The sequence below is a fragment of the Lycium barbarum genome, chromosome 1 (genome assembly GCF_019175385.1).
Source record: "Lycium barbarum isolate Lr01 chromosome 1, ASM1917538v2, whole genome shotgun sequence".
Lineage (NCBI taxonomy): Eukaryota > Viridiplantae > Streptophyta > Magnoliopsida > Solanales > Solanaceae > Lycium > Lycium barbarum.
This window is the reverse complement of record NC_083337.1, coordinates 151,382,226-151,400,722: the sequence shown is the minus strand read 5'-3', so window position 1 is coordinate 151,400,722 and position 18,497 is coordinate 151,382,226. Positions and strand designations below refer to the sequence as shown.

The window sequence follows — 18,497 nt, the reverse complement described above, 5'->3', positions numbered from 1 at the left end:
AACAATAAAACTAAGTTGTTACCAAATATAAAAAATTTTGTTGCGATTTCTATACTTTCTTATAGTGGAGCTTAGAGGCAGAGAATGATTACAGCCAGCGAAGCTACTAAAAGGCAGGTTTCAAGACTTTTTTTGGATGATAGATAGATGACATGACACTTTGAAATCATGTCTACTTTCCAAGATAACTAATTTCCATGAATGAATTAGATCAAGCGAGATACATTGTGGCATTAAACGATGCATTATATTGGTAAAATTGTTGGATGTTAAGGTCTCAGCATTCAGGTGTCATCATCCAAAAATCACATAGATGTCATCGCGATATTTGGAATTTGAGTAGTGACAATTCGGTTCACCAGTCTCATGAGTACAAGAGCAATATCTAGTAGAGTCTTGCGGATCGGTACGATGACATCGATACTTATCTTCGAGAGGCTACGAGACGTAAAGAAAAATTCTATACTTTCATTCCTTATCATGCATATTTAATTCTATTGGATCATAAATTTCAATATTTCATTCTCTCACAGATGGTGAGGACTCGTTCGACCGCAACTGGAGATTAAGAGCCCATACCCGTACCTACAGTCGTTTCTATGGTCGTGGCACGAGGTAGAGGCAGGGGACAAGGTTAGGGTAGAGCTTGTCTTGCAGCACCAACTAGAGGCCAAGCACGATAGCCGCCCAAGCCCGTGCCAGAGTCGTGTCTGCTGATTCGGAGGTAGTTACTGAGGATGAGCCGATTTCAATAGAAGAGTTTGTGCCAACATAGGCATCACCAGCTAATTTTATTGCTACTCCAGTGCTTCAGGACACGTCAGCTCCTATGCAGGGATATCTTAAGGGTATGGTTCTGGCAGGCATTTTGCCTGTTACTCCAGATGGCTCACTAACTAGTGTTAGAGGCTAGACTCCAAACCAGATGCTTGGTCTTAAGATTCCAAACTCTAGGGGCTCAATCAGCTGCTATTGGGGCTCCCGGTTCGATGAGGTACCATTCCTGGGTATTGCATCACACCCAGCTACTAGACCTACTATGTTTGTTGATGAGCAAAAGATGTGTGATAGATTCAAGAGGATACTTTGGAGATCAGAACGAGGCATATGCGTTTCTGATCAATTTTCTTGAGGGTATGGCTCTGGTGGGCTTTTTGCCTGTTACTCCAGATGGCTCACTAACTAGTGTTGGAGGCTAGACTCCAAACCAGATGCTTGGTCCAGGATTCCAAACTCTAGGGGCTCAATCAGCTGCTATTGTGGCTCCCCGGTTCGATGAGGTACCATTCGTGGGTATTGCACCACACCCAGCTACTAGTCCTACTATAGAAGATATGCGATAGATTCAAGAGGATATCGTTGGAGTTTCGAGCGAGGCATATGCGTTTCTGATCAATTTTCTTAAGAGGTTGCACGACCTGGAATTAGTGGTATCCCACACAGTTGACTATACCACATTTTAGATGATTTGGTCAGCAAACCTCTTTATAATCGTCATTCATTACAATAGCATTTTATTATAACAGCTTGATTTTTTCCGGAACTGATTTTTTATGTTATATTTTACTTCTCTATAACAACACTTTACCTATAACAGCAATGACATTCATTATAGCGGTACACTCTTTGTAAAACTACCTCTCTATAACAGTCATACTCAAATATTGTATAATAATATTTTCTAAGAAATATATTACCTAGAAAAATAAATATTAAAATATTTATGTTGATCATCAAATATCATGCACATAATAAATTTCAAGGGACAACTGATGCAGAAGGTGAGAATGAAAGTGTTGATGAAGAGCTTAAACCTACTGCCACTAGGGGTGAGATAGAAGAATCAATTGTTAAGCTCTTAGACAATCTTTAAGCGAAAGCTATTGAATTCCCTTTTGCTGAAAGTTTGACAAAAAATCTTCGTCAATTTAAGCGTTATATAAGAGACTGAAATTTATTAAACAACTTACAATTTTAGAACTCTATGTCAAACTTGAAATATTAAAACTTCTAATTAATTTTAAATGCATATGTTCCTTAAATTTTAATTTTTATCGGTACGGTATAACTAGTTATGGATTTATGAGTAATTTATTAGTCTTTTCAATTTTTAGTTAATGATATAATAATCAATTGAGATTTTAAGTTAACAAGTATTTGTTTTTGTTTATAAAATAAAAAATACAGGAAAATAGTTTTTTGTGTACTTTTGTTTATAACAGCTAAATGAAATCTAAACATGAAATGTCAGTATACGAGCATAACAGTACTTCGCTATAATAATCATGAAATTTTCGAACAAACGCTATCATTATAGAAAAGTTTGACTGTAATGGAGAAATTATATTGATAGCATGCCAGGTGGGTCACCTCCACTTATATGGACTCAGTTTTCGCAATGGTTTCTAGAGAATTTTGTTCCCCACAATGTGAGAGAGAGCAAGAGGAACCAGTTTGAAGGATTGCTGCTATGTTTAGTCTTTATTCCTACCATCTAATTTAGAAGTGATGTACTGTACTAATAAAATATACTCCTTCTATCTCAATTTATGTGATATATTTTCCTTTTTAGTTTATCCGGAAAAAAATAATACATTTTTATATTTTAAAATAATTTAACTTAAACTTTCCCTTTTACCCTTAACGAAATGATTTAAAGCTACAACAATATCATGACTTGTTTCGGACCACAAGTTTTAAAATAGTTCCTTCTTTTTAAAAAAAAAATCATGCTTAGTGAAACTATATCATATAAATTGAGAAAGAGGAAGTCATATGGGGAATAGGGAAATTAGGAACGTTGGTAATGGCGCTTTGGGGTTAGTTTAGGTTAGTACTTTTTGGGTATTTTTTCCTTTATCCTTTACTTTTTTGTTTTTCTTTTTTAAAATTAGAAATCATGTGGCTTTTTGTGATATTGTCACTTGGTGTTATGAATGGGCTGAGACCAGTAATAACAAAGCAGCCCAATGCTACATTTGTTGGTTATGTGTGAGATCCGGGTCGATAAACAGTGCATTCCAGGAGCAATAGGCTTATGCGATTTATGTTAAGCTTTGGCTCTGTCTGTTATCCCCTCCTCCTCCTTCTATGTTCTAGTATCTCATCTACCTTCTTCCCCTGTTATTCTTAGATTTCCCCATTAGTATTGTTCATTATTACCTTGTTGTTCCAATTCTCAGTTGTAATTTGGATGCTGTAAGTATAATTTATGTTAGTGTTGTGTTGATAAATTTGGGTTGTTACACTTGGCTTAATGTAGTGGCTTTGCATATGTTTTTATGATAGATATTTCTTCACAAACCTAACTTTTCAGGGATGAAATAGCATCTTTTCTTGCGATAAAAAGCAAACACAAAATTTAAAAGTCATTAATACCTTCAAAAACAAAAGTAAAGAAAATGATTATTTTAATATATTAGCTCTCAAGATCCTACGAGGGGAAGAGGTCTTACTAAGACGAGAAGGCAGCTTTCTCTTTGTGAAATCCGAGTGGCACTGCCTCCTAAGTTGAGCAAAAGACAAACACAAAGAATGGTATTCACCACTTTGTATTTGACATAGGATTACAGATCGCTCCAAAAAGGATTATCTTTTTTTCTTGAATATATATTTGAATATTCAAAATATTTAAATATTCTTTTTCCGACCGATTAAGAAAAATTATATATTTGAATATAATTTGTTAAGCACATACTACAAATAAAGTCTATAAAAAATAGTCTCTCTATCCCAAAAAGGTAAAGTCGTAGAGATAAGGTGTGCACATCCTATCCTCCCTACTCACATATGGAATTACACTGGGTATGATATTGTTGTTGTTATACTGGTACTAGAAATAAAGAAAAGGTAATTAAAAAATATTATATTGACAACCCCATTAAATTAAAGCTAAGAATGAGATTCTCTAATTTTTTTTTGGTCACTAATGAGATTCTCTAATTAAACTATTAAAGAATGCCAAAAAAGTGCCTAGTCACCTCCAAATGTGACACTTGATACTCCAAAAACCCGCTCAAGGCATATGAACGATAATTTTATGGCTGGAGAAGAGATGAAATGAATTGGATATGGAAGTACATAAAATAAACTATTAGATGAAGGGGATCATCTATACACCATTCGTGTTAGATCGGTCGAATCAACTATAATTAATTGAATATTTCATTAAATTCCAAAATAAGACATCAATTAAGGTTTGTGATTGAATGGATGAGATCCCTCCACCATTAATCATAGACTTGAGTTTGAGCCCTTAATATGAAATCAGGATCAATCGGAGTCCAAATGGGAGTATCAAAAGAAAGGAAAGAGACCCCTACGCCTTATGTTTATATTAAATCAATAAATACTCTCACCTTCCATGTTTAGTTGTCCAAATTTGATTTGACACACTCCTTAAGCAATAAATAAAAGATAATTTCTATATCATCCCTAATTATTATATATTGGGAAAAGAATTAAAAATAATTATAGTGTTTAATAAGGATAAAATAGGCATAAAATAGTAATTTTTCTCTTGATTTTCTAAAATAGACAAGTAAAGGTGGACATCTACTTTTAAGGGCCGTTTGGCCATGAAATTTTTTCACTTTTTTTTTCTGGAAAACGTTTTCAAACACAACTCCATCTTCAACTCTAACTCCAAAATATCAAATAAAATGAAAAGTATTTAATTTTCATGGCCAAACACAGTGGACAAGTAGAAGTAGACGGAGGGCAGGGACGGCCAACGACGTGGGACGGTGCGGTTGCGGGGCTAACCCTCGTAAACCCCCAAAGACTCTAACCCGCCCCGCCCTATTGCCATCCCTAGTCGAAAAGATTTCAAGATATCTATTTTCTATACTCACTTATATCACTTAACCATATATTCTTACTTTAAGTTATATTCCTCAATCAAATTATTGGATCTGACATACATAACAAATGTGGGCAAGTATTTTCCAAATGAAAGCTAGCCAATGAGAAGGAAAAGTTTACCAAAATATTTATCTTTTAAAAAAGACAAAAACACTAAGTTTGAAAATGAAAGAAAAGAATTGAAGGGAAGAGATGGTCCAAAAAAGCCAATGGTACCAATCAAATAAGAAAAATCCAAATTGCAGAACAGGACTTATCAAAATACCTTATTAATCACCTTGTCCCGGAATATTACAAAGTAGATTCCGGGCCGGCCAAGTTAATTAAACAACAATGTCATTCTCAACTTGGGCAGTCTAATCCTGCCCGCGGTCAGTTTTAAGTTTTATTTACGTTAGAACCCCCTTATTTTTTCCTTAAAACAAATTTTCTCCTCCAATAAAGTTTCAAGAAATTCAAAAATACTGAAAGAGTGAGGAATTCGAAGATCGCATCGCTATTATCACTGTAAGATTGTTTTATTTTAATAAATTAATCTTCTTTTGTGAGCTTCTTGTTTCTATTTCTCAATTTTCTGATTCTTTTTTCGTTTTTGTTTTGTTTGGTCAGTTTCTTGATTTTGTGGTGTGTTGTATAAGTGATGAAATTTAAAGATTGAATTTTTATGTTTTCCTTTGATGAATTATGTGGGGTTTGGGCATGTAATTTCGGGTTATGGTAGATGACTTGAGTTGACTACTTTTTTCTTTTCTTTTGAAGCTTTAGAGAGGAAAATTACAAGTAATAACTTGTGTTATGAGCTGAAATGAAGTGTTTGATACAAGGGGTTGAGTTAATTAGCTGGTAAAATTAAAAGGGTGATTGTAATTCTGAATTTTGGTATATATTGGAATTTGTGGTTGTTGTTCTTTTATATTCCTATACTACAACTACAACAATAACTAGGTCTCAATCTCAAAACTAATTTGGTGTTGGAATATGAATTTCTTGAAATTCATTCTATACTGTTTGGGGTCATTTTATTTGAATACTTAATTTTGGAGAATCAGGGAAAAGGCTTATCAGTGTAAATTTGTGTTTAGCTTAAGTGAATTATATATGATACCAAGGGTGACTTGAGCAGCTGGTGAAAATCACTAGTCCTAATATACTCCCTCCGTCTCGAAATATTTGTCGTCTTTTCTAAAAATACTTGTCTCAAAATATTTGTCTATTGAAAATACTTGTCTCAAAATATTGGTCGTTCTATTTAATCAAGACAAAATTAAGTAACTTTTTCCCATTTTACCCTTGTATTAATTAGCAATATTTAAGAGGTTCTCACCATTGATGGAGTAAATATTTATTGAGGAGAGGTTACTTGAAATATGTTAAGAGGGTAAAATAGTGAAAATGCTACCCTTATAAAAGATTTCTTAAGGGGCGTGTAAATGAAAATTGTGACAAATATTTTGAGACGGAGTGAGTATAAGTTTAGCTCATTTGAAACCTGGGATTGTGAGTTTCAGAGAATCTCCTCCAAAATGTACAAGTAAAGTGAAATAGATATCTAGAGTTGAATGAGTGTGCTCATTCAAGAAAGCTAAGAAGAAAAAGAATAGCTTCTGAATTGAGCTACACAGATGGAGTAAGGTGATAAAGTATTATTGATATGATCTTGAATGAGCGTTACAGTGTAATGAGCTAGCTTATATCATTAACCCCCATTATTTTTCTTGATAAAGTAATAAGTTTCATAAAGAGGGCAAAAAGGGCCCGTATACAAGTAATATATCGTTAACCATCTTTTGAAAACCTCTTAACAATGTTATTAAGTAGTGATAAACTAACTTCCAACTAAACTAAATGAATATTGTTCCCCTCATATCTTCTTAATTGGACTATTATACCCTTGTCTATTTACAATTGCAATCTGCATAACATTCAGATAGGCGACCTCAACTAGTTTCGAGTTGAGTCATAATTATTATTGTTGTTGAAACTAGGGAATGTCGTCCTTGTACACTACTATAGACTTGTCAATTTTGAGTACAAGGGCAAAAGCCGATAGCGACAGTGGTGGACGCAGGATGTTAAATTCACGGGTCCTCTACTAGCTATTGGCACAATGTACAAGTGATACGTCTATTTGAAACTTGATGGTGAACTTATTTAACATGTAAACTATAATTAATTTTATAGCTAAAAAAGATAATGTTATTCGTTTACCATTGTCAAAAAAAGAAAAAAGGATAATGTTATTCACAATTGTTCTTCGCGTTTACATATTTTGAAAACGATAAATAGAAGCATCATTGCTTACACTCAATTTATTGCAAAAATATTGGCTTTAGATTAACATAACTTGGAAGTTCCTATATTTACAAATACCAATTTTAAACTATATTTAATTGGTCCCTTAGTATCAGAAGTCAAACAGAAAAATTTAGAGGGAGGGGGATTACGTCGGCAGAAAAGTCAAACTGTTGAGACCAGCGAGAGGGAGAAGAATAACGCCGAAGTTTCTTCGGGAGAGGTTAGGAAGGATGAGTTTCATTCTACTGTTGAGGAAGAGGGAGCTTCACATGGTTCAGGAAGGTGGGATTGTGGTTTGGGGGTTTTTGCGGGGGGGGGGGGGGGGGGGGGGGGAGTTGGAGAAAGTAAAAAAGGAAAAGCGAATGAAGAAAAGAGAGAGGGAAAGAAGGAATTTTTTTTGTTTTTTGTTTTGGGAGGAGTGGATATGAAGCCTTGGCGTAATTAGTAAAGTTGCTGCCTTGTGACCAGGAGGTCATGGGTTCGAGCCGTGAAAATAGCCGCTTGCAGAAATGCAGGGTAAGGCTGCGTATAATAGACCCTTGTGGTCCGGCTCTTCCCTGGACCCCCGGCATAGCAGGAGCTTAGTGCACCAGGCTATCCTTTTTTAGTGGATACGAAAATTGTGAAAGAAAGTAAAAATGGAAATGACAAAGTAAAAAAGGACAACAACTATGGTAAAAAATGAAGAGATTCGGGACAAGGTGGGAGTGGCCTCCATGGCGGACAAGATACGGGAGGCTAGACTGAGATGGTTCGGACATGTCCAAAGGAGAGACATAGATGCTCCGGTTAGGAGGTGTGAGAGCCTGGCGATGGAGGGCTGAAAGAGAGGTAGAGGTAGGCCGAAGAAGTACTGGGGAGAGGTGATCAGGCAGGATATGGCTAGTCTTCAGCTTACCAAGGACATGACCCCAGATAGGAGGGTGTGGAGGACAAGGATTAGGGTAGAAGGCTAGTAATAGGATTAATAGCATTTTCCTTTCTTGTTGGAGTAGTATTATTTCCGGCATTTTCTTGTATTTCTTATTTTAGTATTCACATATTTCGTGTTCTTAGTCTTCTATTACTACTTACTGTCTCTTCTACTTTAGTTTTCTTGCTATCCTGATGATTGTTCCTATTTTACTTGAGCCGAGGGTCTATTGGAAACAACCTCTCTACCCCACAAAGGTAGAGGTAAGGTCTACGTACACTCTACCCTCCCCAGACCCCACTTGTGGGATTACTGGGTATGTTGTTGTTGTTGTAAATAAGTAAAAAGAAATGGAAATAAAAAGCTTCAGCTGAAAAAGACAAAATTCTTGAGCGGAGATTTGATCTTGCACCACGAGGAAATATAGAACTGCTTCATCCGCCTTATTAACTAATGTACCGACTGACTTTTTGAGTCTTGGTCGGCTCACTCATATTTCGCCATTTCTCGCCTCTATAAATATATAGCTCCCCTCATCCCCAGTCAAAAGCGATGGGTGCTCGAGCTACCACAGAGTTCGACTTGTGTCTGCCCTTGTGAAATTGAATACTTTGATGGCCAAGACAATTTCAATAAATAATGAGTTAACTAACATATAGGAGAATTAGTTGGCCAGGGAATTGTTATAAATGTAAAAAAGGGTACGTGGTGACAATATTTCTTTATATGGAATCAGGGGAATGGGAGCATTTTCAAGAGGACTAGATCTTTTGTTTTCTGTGCGTTGAGTTTCAGAAAATAATGTTCTTTTATTTGTTTTGCTGATTTTGAAATTCTTGTAGTACTTTTTAATTCTTTGTTTTATGACTGCTTCATTATTTTCTGTAGATAAATGAAATGTATCAGCCCAAAGGCGCTCCCAGTCCAAGCTTAGTCCAGAACAATGCAGCTGTGCATAGCCAGTCATTAGACTGTGGTGGCGGCTCAATGGATCCGATGAGTGGAGGCAACAACAATCCCAGTCTTGCCTCAAAACAACGTCTGCGTTGGACCAACGAGCTTCATGAGCGATTTGTTGATGCTGTAGCACAACTTGGTGGCCCGGATAGTAAGTTTCTGGACTTTCACTTTGGTCAGTCTCCTTATGTAACCAACCCCCCCACACACACCCCACCTCTCTTGCCTATGGACCACGGTAGCTATGTTGGAGTGGCTTGGGTTTCTACCTTTTGGAGAGTCCTTTGGGAGCATTACAGTCAGGTACTCGGGTGCACAGAGATGCTTGTGCACAAGCATACACAAATCATAAATAACCGATGGTAGATGGAAATGTAAATGCGACCCTGCTCCCAAGAATCTGGGCGGTCAACTTTCACTTGACCCGATTATTGGTTATTTTTCCATATATTTGCTCAAGCTTTATCTTTATGCAAAATATCCGTAAAAAATAAAATGATAGCTTATTAAAATCGTTGCAATTGGAGATATAATCGAACTTTGGTAAATTTGTAAGGTGCTATAAGGTTCAATTTGTATGTTTATATAATATATGATCTACCAGCAGTCAATCATTAAATTATGTGGATTTGGCTACTGTAATAACTAATACACTTTTTTCCTAATTCATATTTACACTTTTTCCTTTTTTAAACGTCCTAGAATGTCTGATGATTCAACTAAAGAATTACTTTATACAACTGCTTCAAGTTTCTAGAATTCATATTTATTTAAGTAATCAGATTTAAGTTTTAATGTGATGATTGCTACTAAATTTTTAACTGTTACATAACATTTAGTCCAGTGTAACTACCACTTAGATAATATATAAGTCAAACTATCTCATATTCCATGCCAGTCAAACCATGTTACATAAAAAGGACAGAGGAAGTACCAACTCTTTGAGGTGTGACAAAAGTATCCAGTATCTCCTTGTGTTTACATGTGGTGTAGGGGTAGTATGCTAGAAAATCCTGCCTTTCCTTTTGGATTTTTTGGAAGCCTTGATACTGTAACTGCTGTCCTGTTAGGACCTCTTGTACTTCTGCTGTACCTCTTTGGTACTCTTTGTTAATAAATTTACTTTTCCTTATCCAAAAAAATAATAAATGTTATTGATATTCTGTTCTACGGTTCAGGAGCTACACCGAAAGGCGTTCTTAGAGTCATGGGTGTACAAGGACTAACCATTTACCATGTAAAAAGCCATTTACAGGTGTACATTCACCACATTTATTTCTACAACTTATCCTCCGGGATGTGTGCTTGTATTATATTTTGTTAGGGTAACTGACTTGCATTTATTTTCCTGTTGACTCAGAAATATCGACTTGCTAAATATCTTCCAGATTCCTCATCTGATGGTAGGTTCTGATGGAATTCGAAATCTTCATGGTCGTTTGTTCCTTATATTTTGAACCTGCTTGATTATTTGAAAATGTGCTGAGGTTGGTTCTACTCCAGTAATGCTAACTTACTAACGTGGCTTCGGCTTGTGATTGCAAGGTAAAAACTCTGATAAGAAAGAATCAAGGGATATGCTTTCAAGTTTGGATGGTTCATCGTGAGTAGATTATCCCTTGTTTCTTGTGTAGATCTCTTTTGAATGCTCACAAACTGGGAATGCATCTACACTAGTAATCTGTTCTAAAATGACCATATAGACAGTCTTTGTTTGATTGAAAAATCTAAGTGGTTTGTATCTTTGAGGATCTTAAATATTTTACCTGACTGAGAATTGTTTGTTAACAGAGGTGTGGAAATCACTACGGCTCTAAAGCTGCAGATGGAGGTGCAAAAGCGACTCCATGAGCAACTGGAGGTAGGTTCTTTTAATGTTTTTTGGATAATTGGTATGGATATAGTCCTCAGGAAGCATTTAATTGACAGGTAAAGGAAGGTGGAGGAGAGTAACTTTCCTGCTTTTGTAACAGGAATATTCCTTCTCTTTTCCTATAGGAAATTAGTCTTTTGCACAGTTGCAAAAATAATAAGCAATTGCTAACCACCGACTTTTTAAATTTCGCTTTAAAAGTCTTCAGCATGCTGCTTAAACAAACACCTGCAAGAATCTTTTTCCCTCATTTACTTATCTTGTGTCAAGAAAATGTTTCTCTGAGTATATCGAGTCTCTTAAAAGGCGGAGCAACTGTACTAGTGTGATATACACTATTCCGTCCATTGTATATGAAATGGAATACACTAAAACAAAATATGCTTTTAGCGGCAATTAGTTAATGGCAATAATTTAATTGCGGTTAATTGTATTCTAGAATCAATTATTACCGGCAATACCAAACTTTAGCCCTAACAATAAATGCCGCTAAAGGCTTTAGCGACCTTGGATCTAATGGCATTTAACCAATTGCTGGTAAATGTTTTTGTGGCAATAACTATTGCCGCTAAAAGGAAAATATATTGCCGCTAAAAGCCTCTTTTGTTGTAGTGATAATGTAACAGAAAGTATACCAACTTTCCTTGTTTTCTAGTGGTGGAGGTATTAGCCTTCCATTGGTTCGAAGCTATTAAGAGGAAGAGAAATAATGCAAAAAACGTTTTTCTTTTTCTAAGGGAGGAATAATGCAAAAAAGAGTTGTAACCGAAAGATTATCTTTCTTATAGGTTAACAATATTCTATGTTAGAGGATCAAAACTCCTATATGTCTGACCATTTTCACGCAGACTCTTGGACATGCTCATGGGCATGGCTACCAAATGAAAATGGCCATACTTTATAGATTAACTTCATTCTGCCCAAAAAAAAATTCCTAGAAACTGACAGAATTTATCTATTGTTTCACCAAAAGCTCGTGATTAATTGACCATTCTTTCTGAAATGGACAGAAATTCACTTGGAATAATTAAATTCTCTTTGCTTTACTTCTCTTGAGTTTGTTAAGCATACTATTCTGCATGAAGGACTCCCGTTAATCAAGTCCTGCAAAAGTTTCATGCCCACTTTTTTCTTAAATTTACAGGTCCAGAAACAGCTACAACTTAGAATAGAAGCCCAAGGGAAGTATTTGAAGAAGATAATCGAAGAGCAACAACGGCTCAGTGGAGTTCTTGAAGTTCCTGGTTCTGGGGTCACTGCTCCTCCAACTGGTGACAACGGCCCAGAATCTGATAACAGGACTGATCCAGGGACTCCTGCACCATCATCTGAGGCCCCTCATGTCGATAAGCCTGTAAAAGCACATGTCCCAACCAAGAGCCTTTCTATGGATGAATCTTTCTCTTCACATCATGAGCCTCTAAGTTCAGACTCTGATTGCCAAGAGAGCCCTAACGGTGAGAGGTCATCAAAGAAACAAAGAGTTGGCACAAGTGCAGCATTCACAAAAGAAAACGTGGCACTTCCACATCAGATATTGGATTCAAGCTTGAGCCCACCATACCAGCAACCACATTCAGTTTTTATGACGAGGGATCAATTTAATCATGCATCAGGATTATCTCTAGGCATCGAGGATCATAAAGTTTCTGGGAGCAACATGTAGTTATTCGATGCCACGCCAGCATGCTGCTTGTGCAACATGACTTCAATTTATATAGTTTGTGTAACCTCTGAATATATGTATAATTGTATAATTCTCATTTGGTCACAGATACCGCTTGGTCTTTAATGTAGTAGGTTTGAGTTGCTCTTTTATCTCCAGAGGCTTACCATTTATTTATGATATAGGGGCAGTTTTTATTTATTGATATATTGAAGGTTCTGCATTCCACTCAGGCTAGTTTGGCTTGAGGCTAGTAGTTTTGTTTTTATTGAAAGTTCTGCAGTCTGTCTACACACCTTATATCAATGCCAATGATGAGGGTACTGTTGCTTATATGCTGGAGGTAATATTATGTCATTGTTACTGGACCACTGATTAGCTTCTATCACAGTTTGTATGCAACACCTCAATGCTGCAAGTAGCTCCTTCGTGACTGAATCTACCTGTGTTGTGGGTTAGTCTTGTTAGGATCAAACGTTTATATCATTATGCCAAAAGTAATAGCTGATGCCAAGGGCGCAATTTTATTTCTTAATCAAACCCATCAAGCAAGTGCCCTATTCAATCCTTCACCTGTGCCTTGCCATAAGTAGGATGTTGGAGTTACCTAACAATCACTTCCTCCCCCCACGCCCCCGCCAAAAAAAAAAAAAAAAAAGACACTGCCGCACACAATATGTTCTTGGGAGTTGAATCATGACCTTGATGTTCACCACATTTCTTATATCGTGTTTGTTATCCCTTTGTAGTTCTGCCTATGTGAGCTTCCCACCCAAGTAACAGTTCAGTTTCAAGTGCGGATAAAGGAGGATTATGGTAGGCGACAACTAGCATAGAAGAAGTTTAACTATGATGAGAAGCTTTGCTCAGTAATATATATAAGATGATTAAACTTTTTTAGCTTTGTAAAAGCTTAGTCAAGGAATGTCAAAATTCCATGACACATCACCTAAGGAGCATAACCTCAGGCTTTATTACATACAGCAAATATTTAAGTAGCTTAGCTAGTAGCATTCCAACTAGTAATCAGTTCCAGTACAAATGAGATCACCATTCTCTTTGAAAAGCTTGCAGTTTTCAGGTAAAGTGCAACAGTTGTCGCAATAAGATTCAATTAACTTATGTCGTCCATGGCGAGTTGGGCAAACCATGTAAGCTGCATCGTTGATGCAATTCCGAGGACATGACTTCTCATCTGCAGTTGCCACTTTGCCTCCTAGTACAAGTATTCCTACAAATGCAACCAGTTAAAGTGAAAATACATATCACTAATTTACTATGGTCTAGTGATAAATGTGTAGGTAAAAGATACACGTCTTGCCTTCATTAATTTGGATTTAACTGATTTACCAAAAAAAAAGTTATGGATTTAAGTATACTATAATGAGAGTGTGTAATTTTTGTACATTATGAATGTATTTTAACTACTTGTAGCAGGTTAATTATCAACCTTATTGTTTAGGTTACTAATGCTCCTTATTTATGAATGCTTACCTGTGATTTTATCTTTTAGATCGGTCGCGTCGAACTTGTTTTGACACTGTCTAGTGTATATAAGTTAATTCTTTTAGAAAATAAAAATATAACTTGCTAAAACCCATTAAAGTATATGCCGGTTTGAGAATTCGTTCCACTATCGATGCATATAAAATAAATCCATCTTGTTAGTCACTAAGACCCTAACTTTCATTCTATATCTGAAGTAACATTTAATCAAACAAAAAACAATTTGACATAAAAAAATCATTTCACTTCCTAAGCATGACAGTACAAGCACAATCAAGAACCATGTTTTATCCTGAAATATCATTTTTCATTATTTAAGCAATCGCGAAGTATCACTTTTAGTTTATATCTTAAAAAAATTATGCTGAAATTGCTTACCACACAAGAGGAGGAGAGCAAGGAAACCAACTTTGTGAATAGCCATATTGCTTTCTCTTGAGTTTCTACTTTGTGCATAGAACATGTTAAACAATCAACCTGTTTATAGCGGATGAATGATCTAAAGAAGGAAAAATTGAAACAGATGAACATGCGATATGACTTTGTTTCATTCCAAAAAAGTAGGTATTTCTCAAAGAATATAATTGTTGCACCAACATTGTAAAAATTGAACGCTATTATATTTGTGTAGTTTAGCATGTTATGGCTGGTTAGTTATCATTTTTATTACATTATCAATTGAGATATGTCACTAATTACTATAGTGACCTGATTGTAGGTGTGTACAAAGAAAACGGACAAATTGCATCAATCCTACAAATCGAGTCAAACTGAAAAAAAATACCCGACTACTGATTTGGTATAGAAAAGAAAAATCTGACCACAATTGATTTGGTTTGGTATTAACTAAAAAAAAGTCAAACCGAGACGAAGTCAATTCGACATTATATTTATAATTTATTCTGTAAGTGTAATTTCTTTAACTTTGTCATTGTTTTTTATTTTTTGACATTTTAACACCATGTTTTAATCTTGGAATTGTATCCCACAGTCCATATATATTAACTTAAAGGAAGCTCAAATCAAAACAAAATGTTTTTCCCCATGTCTGTATATATTAACTTAAATGAAATTATATTTTTCTTATACCTGGCAGAAATCCATCAATTTTTAATCAAAATTTTTTGTGTATATAAGTTTCTGATGTTAGAATGGATTCAAGTTCTAAAACTTGAGCTCGCAATATATGATATGAATCTTTCTCCCTTTTGTGGCGTGGTAGTTGATATTACTGTGTGTAATTGTTTACGCTGAATTAGATTAGGTATGACTGTATGAAATAATGTAGCATTTACATCATATCTCACAAAGTTAAATAAATTTTGTTGCAAGACATTTCAAAAAAAAAAAAAAAAAAAAAAATTGTGAATGAAAAATCCGAATTTCATTGGTTTGGTTTATAAACATAAAAAATCGAAATAATTGGTTTGGTTTGATAAATGCAAAATCCTAACCAACCCAACCTATGCAGACACCTAATTATACATTTTTTAAAAAAAAAATCATTAATGCATAAATTATGAACTTTTAATAGCCACGCACTTTACTTGTTGCAGCAGCGTGTGGGCTTTTCCATCAATCTATTAAATCCGCAGTTGCAAATCAACCTTTGAAATTCAGAGAAAGGGGAAATTCATAGAGAGGTTTAAGAAATTGAATTTCGAAATTTGCTGATTTAAGTAAAAACCAAGAAGTTTGGCAGCCATACATATTTGTCTCCCTTAGAATGAGTAGCATTGACTCGAAATATTATTAGACACCGTTACAGTAAAAGTTAACAGGAATTCCTCCACAATGAGCATAGGACTGAACCAGTACTATTGCAGCCATGTGGAAATGTTTCTCACATGGACTTAACTTACACACCATGAGATTTAGTGCAAAGAACTATTACACAATCAGGTAATTTATTGTTGTAACAGGTTACTGGTCCTTATTTTTTTATATTGCTACTAATTTCACTTGTTATGAACATTTAATTGCAGGTGTCTTTTAGATGATATGATAATATAATTTTTTCTAATCTTTTAGTACTTACAAGTTGAACCCATATCTTATACCCCAGTTACTAAATTTGTACAGCACAGAGTTTAGTAGAAGAATACACCATGACTTCCATTTGTTTTATTTCCCTCATTAGCATATGCAGCACTTTGATGTCTTTTTCTTTGAAATAATGTACGATGAGGAAGTTGCATTTCCACCTTCACTAGTCAAATCCATTAGGATGAGAATTGAGATGGTGGGAGAACTTATTATCAGGAGATGTAGAAGTCAAAAAAGTAGTTATAATTAGTGTACGTTAAAGAAGCGGTCACGACTCATGAGATGTTGCGTACAACTGTTGATGTTGGTTCTACATGTCAGCCAAAAAAATCTATATGTAATATAAAGCTAGATATAGACAAGGCGATGTGGTATCTCTCTATGGCTTGCATTTGCATTTATCTTTTTTCTCCTTTTTTCTCCTTTTTTTCCATTTTTTATTGCATTTTTTGGTTAATTTCTGCTCCTAATGTATGGATTAATAACAGCCATTTATTGGCATTTAAGCCCACGTCTAAATCAGCTCAAATAAACCTTTTGTTGAATCAACCCACGATCAAAAAACAACTAAATAACCCATAAATGGGTACATTTAAAGTTTCAGTTTTTTTAGCTTTGATTACATATAATTTGTAACACCCCGTATCTTGGAACTAAGTTTAGACTCATATCATTAGAGTTTTAGTGGAAAAAATGAAGGTTTGAACGTTTTGCGAAAATGGTTGATAGGTCTACTTCGGGCAGCCATAAATCCTTGATTAGCTGGGAATTTGGGAAAGTACCCTTAATGAAAGTTGTAGTATGTAGAAATACCTTTCTAACGATATAAGGACCAAGCCAATCAGAGATCGGAGTAAGGAGATATGATCATCTCAATATGGCTAATAGTAAGACACTTAAAATTCTATAGAATCGGCTAAGTTTTCGATACGTCTGCCTTCCAGTCAAATTTCGTGAAAATATATTGGGAATTTGAGGAAACTTAAAACATGAAAGTTGTATCCCTTTGAAATAGTTTTCCAACGGTATATTGTGGAGCCTAAACAAAGCTGTGTACAAGAAGTTATGTCCATTTTACCGAACACTGTGCAGAACCGACACACGTCGCTTTTTCAAGCGCGTGGGGGCGCGTTCGATGGCCCCGCATCGTGGGCCGATCGGGAAAATCTGAGTATTGACCTGGAGAACATTGCGCGATGGCCCCGCATCGCGGACCCATCGCGTAACAGGTGGGGTTCGGGTCAAAAAGTCGGGATTTCGCGTTTTAAGTTATATTTAAGATTGAGGTTTAGTTCCCTAACACCCCTAGTCACGAAAAATTACCCTAAAGTCAGGAAGAACAAGTCCCAAGCCCCGAGAACCTTCCAAGGTAAGTTTTATCATGATTCTAGGTTGAATTCAAGTTCCTAATCCCTTTCTAACTTGAGTAAACCTTTCCAACTCAATTCTAATATATACTCTAATAATCTAAGCAAGAAATCATTGTTCCTAAACTAGGGTTTTCAAGAAAACCCATCCCAAGGTTCAAGAATTCAAGATTTTGGAAATCTTCTTCAAAGCTCAAGTTTTGGAGCGACTAAGGTATGTAGAGTTACTATCTACGTGTGGGAACATCATTGTTCTTCCCCACGCCTCATAATCCATAAATTATGATTCTTTACGAAAATTAGGGTTTCTACACCATGCTCATGATAACCCTAGGTCCATGTCCATGATTATATTATCTATGAATTGTTATAATTCCATCATTGAGTTCTTAATATTTCTTTATGATTATTAAGAATCTGTCCATAATCTATGAAAAACCCATATATCTCACTCCATGGGTTCATGCATGCTAGTTTATGTTTTATTATGCTATTTCAAGAAAATACTATATATGCTTTACAAGTTCATGCAAGCAAGCTATAATTCATGATAACCATGTACAAGAAAGTTATATTCATGAAAACCATGGGCAGCAAGTGCCACTTATTTTACATGTTCATGTTTTTGGGAGTTGCTTTAATTACCGAGGAGGGCTTCAGATAGCCTGAAACTACGTAGCTACCGTAGGATGAGGATCGTTCCACCCATGTCCCGGACGATCTCTCATAATGACTGGATCCTTTCATATTTTATTAAATCTCATGTTCCCTGGCAAGGACTGAGTGTTTTGCTGGCGGGACACAAGCACCAGACCATGTATCGGTTATAAGTTATTGCTCTCCCTACTTATGATATTTTTACCATGTTATATATATATATGTATGTATTCATGTTCATGACCAGGTTTCAGTTCCTATCATTATTATTTCATGTCCCAAGTTATTTCTTTCAGTTGCTTTACATACCAGTACATTCAATGTGCTGGCATCCCCTTTCTATTGCCCGGGGGC

General features: G+C 35.6%; 2 protein-coding genes across 2 annotated transcripts; one reads left to right on the top strand and one right to left on the bottom strand.

Annotated features, from left to right (window-relative positions):
- Positions 1–5,064: 5,064 nt before the first annotated feature.
- On the top strand, positions 5,065–12,719 carry LOC132644287 (myb family transcription factor PHL7-like). The gene is made up of 7 exons (XM_060360881.1): positions 5,065–5,370; positions 8,960–9,179; positions 10,207–10,283; positions 10,389–10,431; positions 10,574–10,631; positions 10,820–10,889; positions 12,046–12,719. Exons 2-7 carry the CDS (start codon positions 8,969–8,971, stop codon positions 12,565–12,567), a joined length of 981 nt encoding a protein of 326 aa, XP_060216864.1. The 5' UTR covers positions 5,065–5,370; positions 8,960–8,968; the 3' UTR covers positions 12,568–12,719.
- Positions 12,720–13,415: 696 nt separating this feature from the next.
- On the bottom strand, positions 13,416–14,608 carry LOC132644295 (proteinase inhibitor PSI-1.2-like). Its single transcript, XM_060360886.1, has 2 exons — positions 14,452–14,608; positions 13,416–13,798 (listed from the first exon to the last, which is right to left on the bottom strand). The coding sequence occupies exons 1-2, from the start codon at positions 14,534–14,536 to the stop codon at positions 13,587–13,589; spliced, it is 297 nt and encodes a 98-aa protein (XP_060216869.1). The 5' UTR covers positions 14,537–14,608; the 3' UTR covers positions 13,416–13,586.
- Between the last annotated feature and the right edge of the window lie 3,889 nt (positions 14,609–18,497).

What these genes read in the sequence shown, in the direction of transcription:
- LOC132644287 (XM_060360881.1), top strand. Translation starts at nt 8,969, where the DNA reads ATGTATCAGCCCAAAGGCGCTCCCAGTCCAAGCTTAGTCCAGAACAAT. An exon ending in ATGTAAAAAGCCATTTACAG is followed by an intron (nt 10,284 to 10,388) that starts GTGTACATTCAC and finishes CTGTTGACTCAG; the next exon opens with AAATATCGACTTGCTAAATA. An exon ending in TCCAGATTCCTCATCTGATG is followed by an intron (nt 10,432 to 10,573) that starts GTAGGTTCTGAT and finishes TGTGATTGCAAG; the next exon opens with GTAAAAACTCTGATAAGAAA.
- LOC132644295 (XM_060360886.1), bottom strand. Translation starts at nt 14,536, where the DNA reads ATGTTCTATGCACAAAGTAGAAACTCAAGAGAAAGCAATATGGCTATT. An exon ending in TGCTCTCCTCCTCTTGTGTG is followed by an intron (nt 13,799 to 14,451) that starts GTAAGCAATTTC and finishes TTGCATTTGTAG; the next exon opens with GAATACTTGTACTAGGAGGC.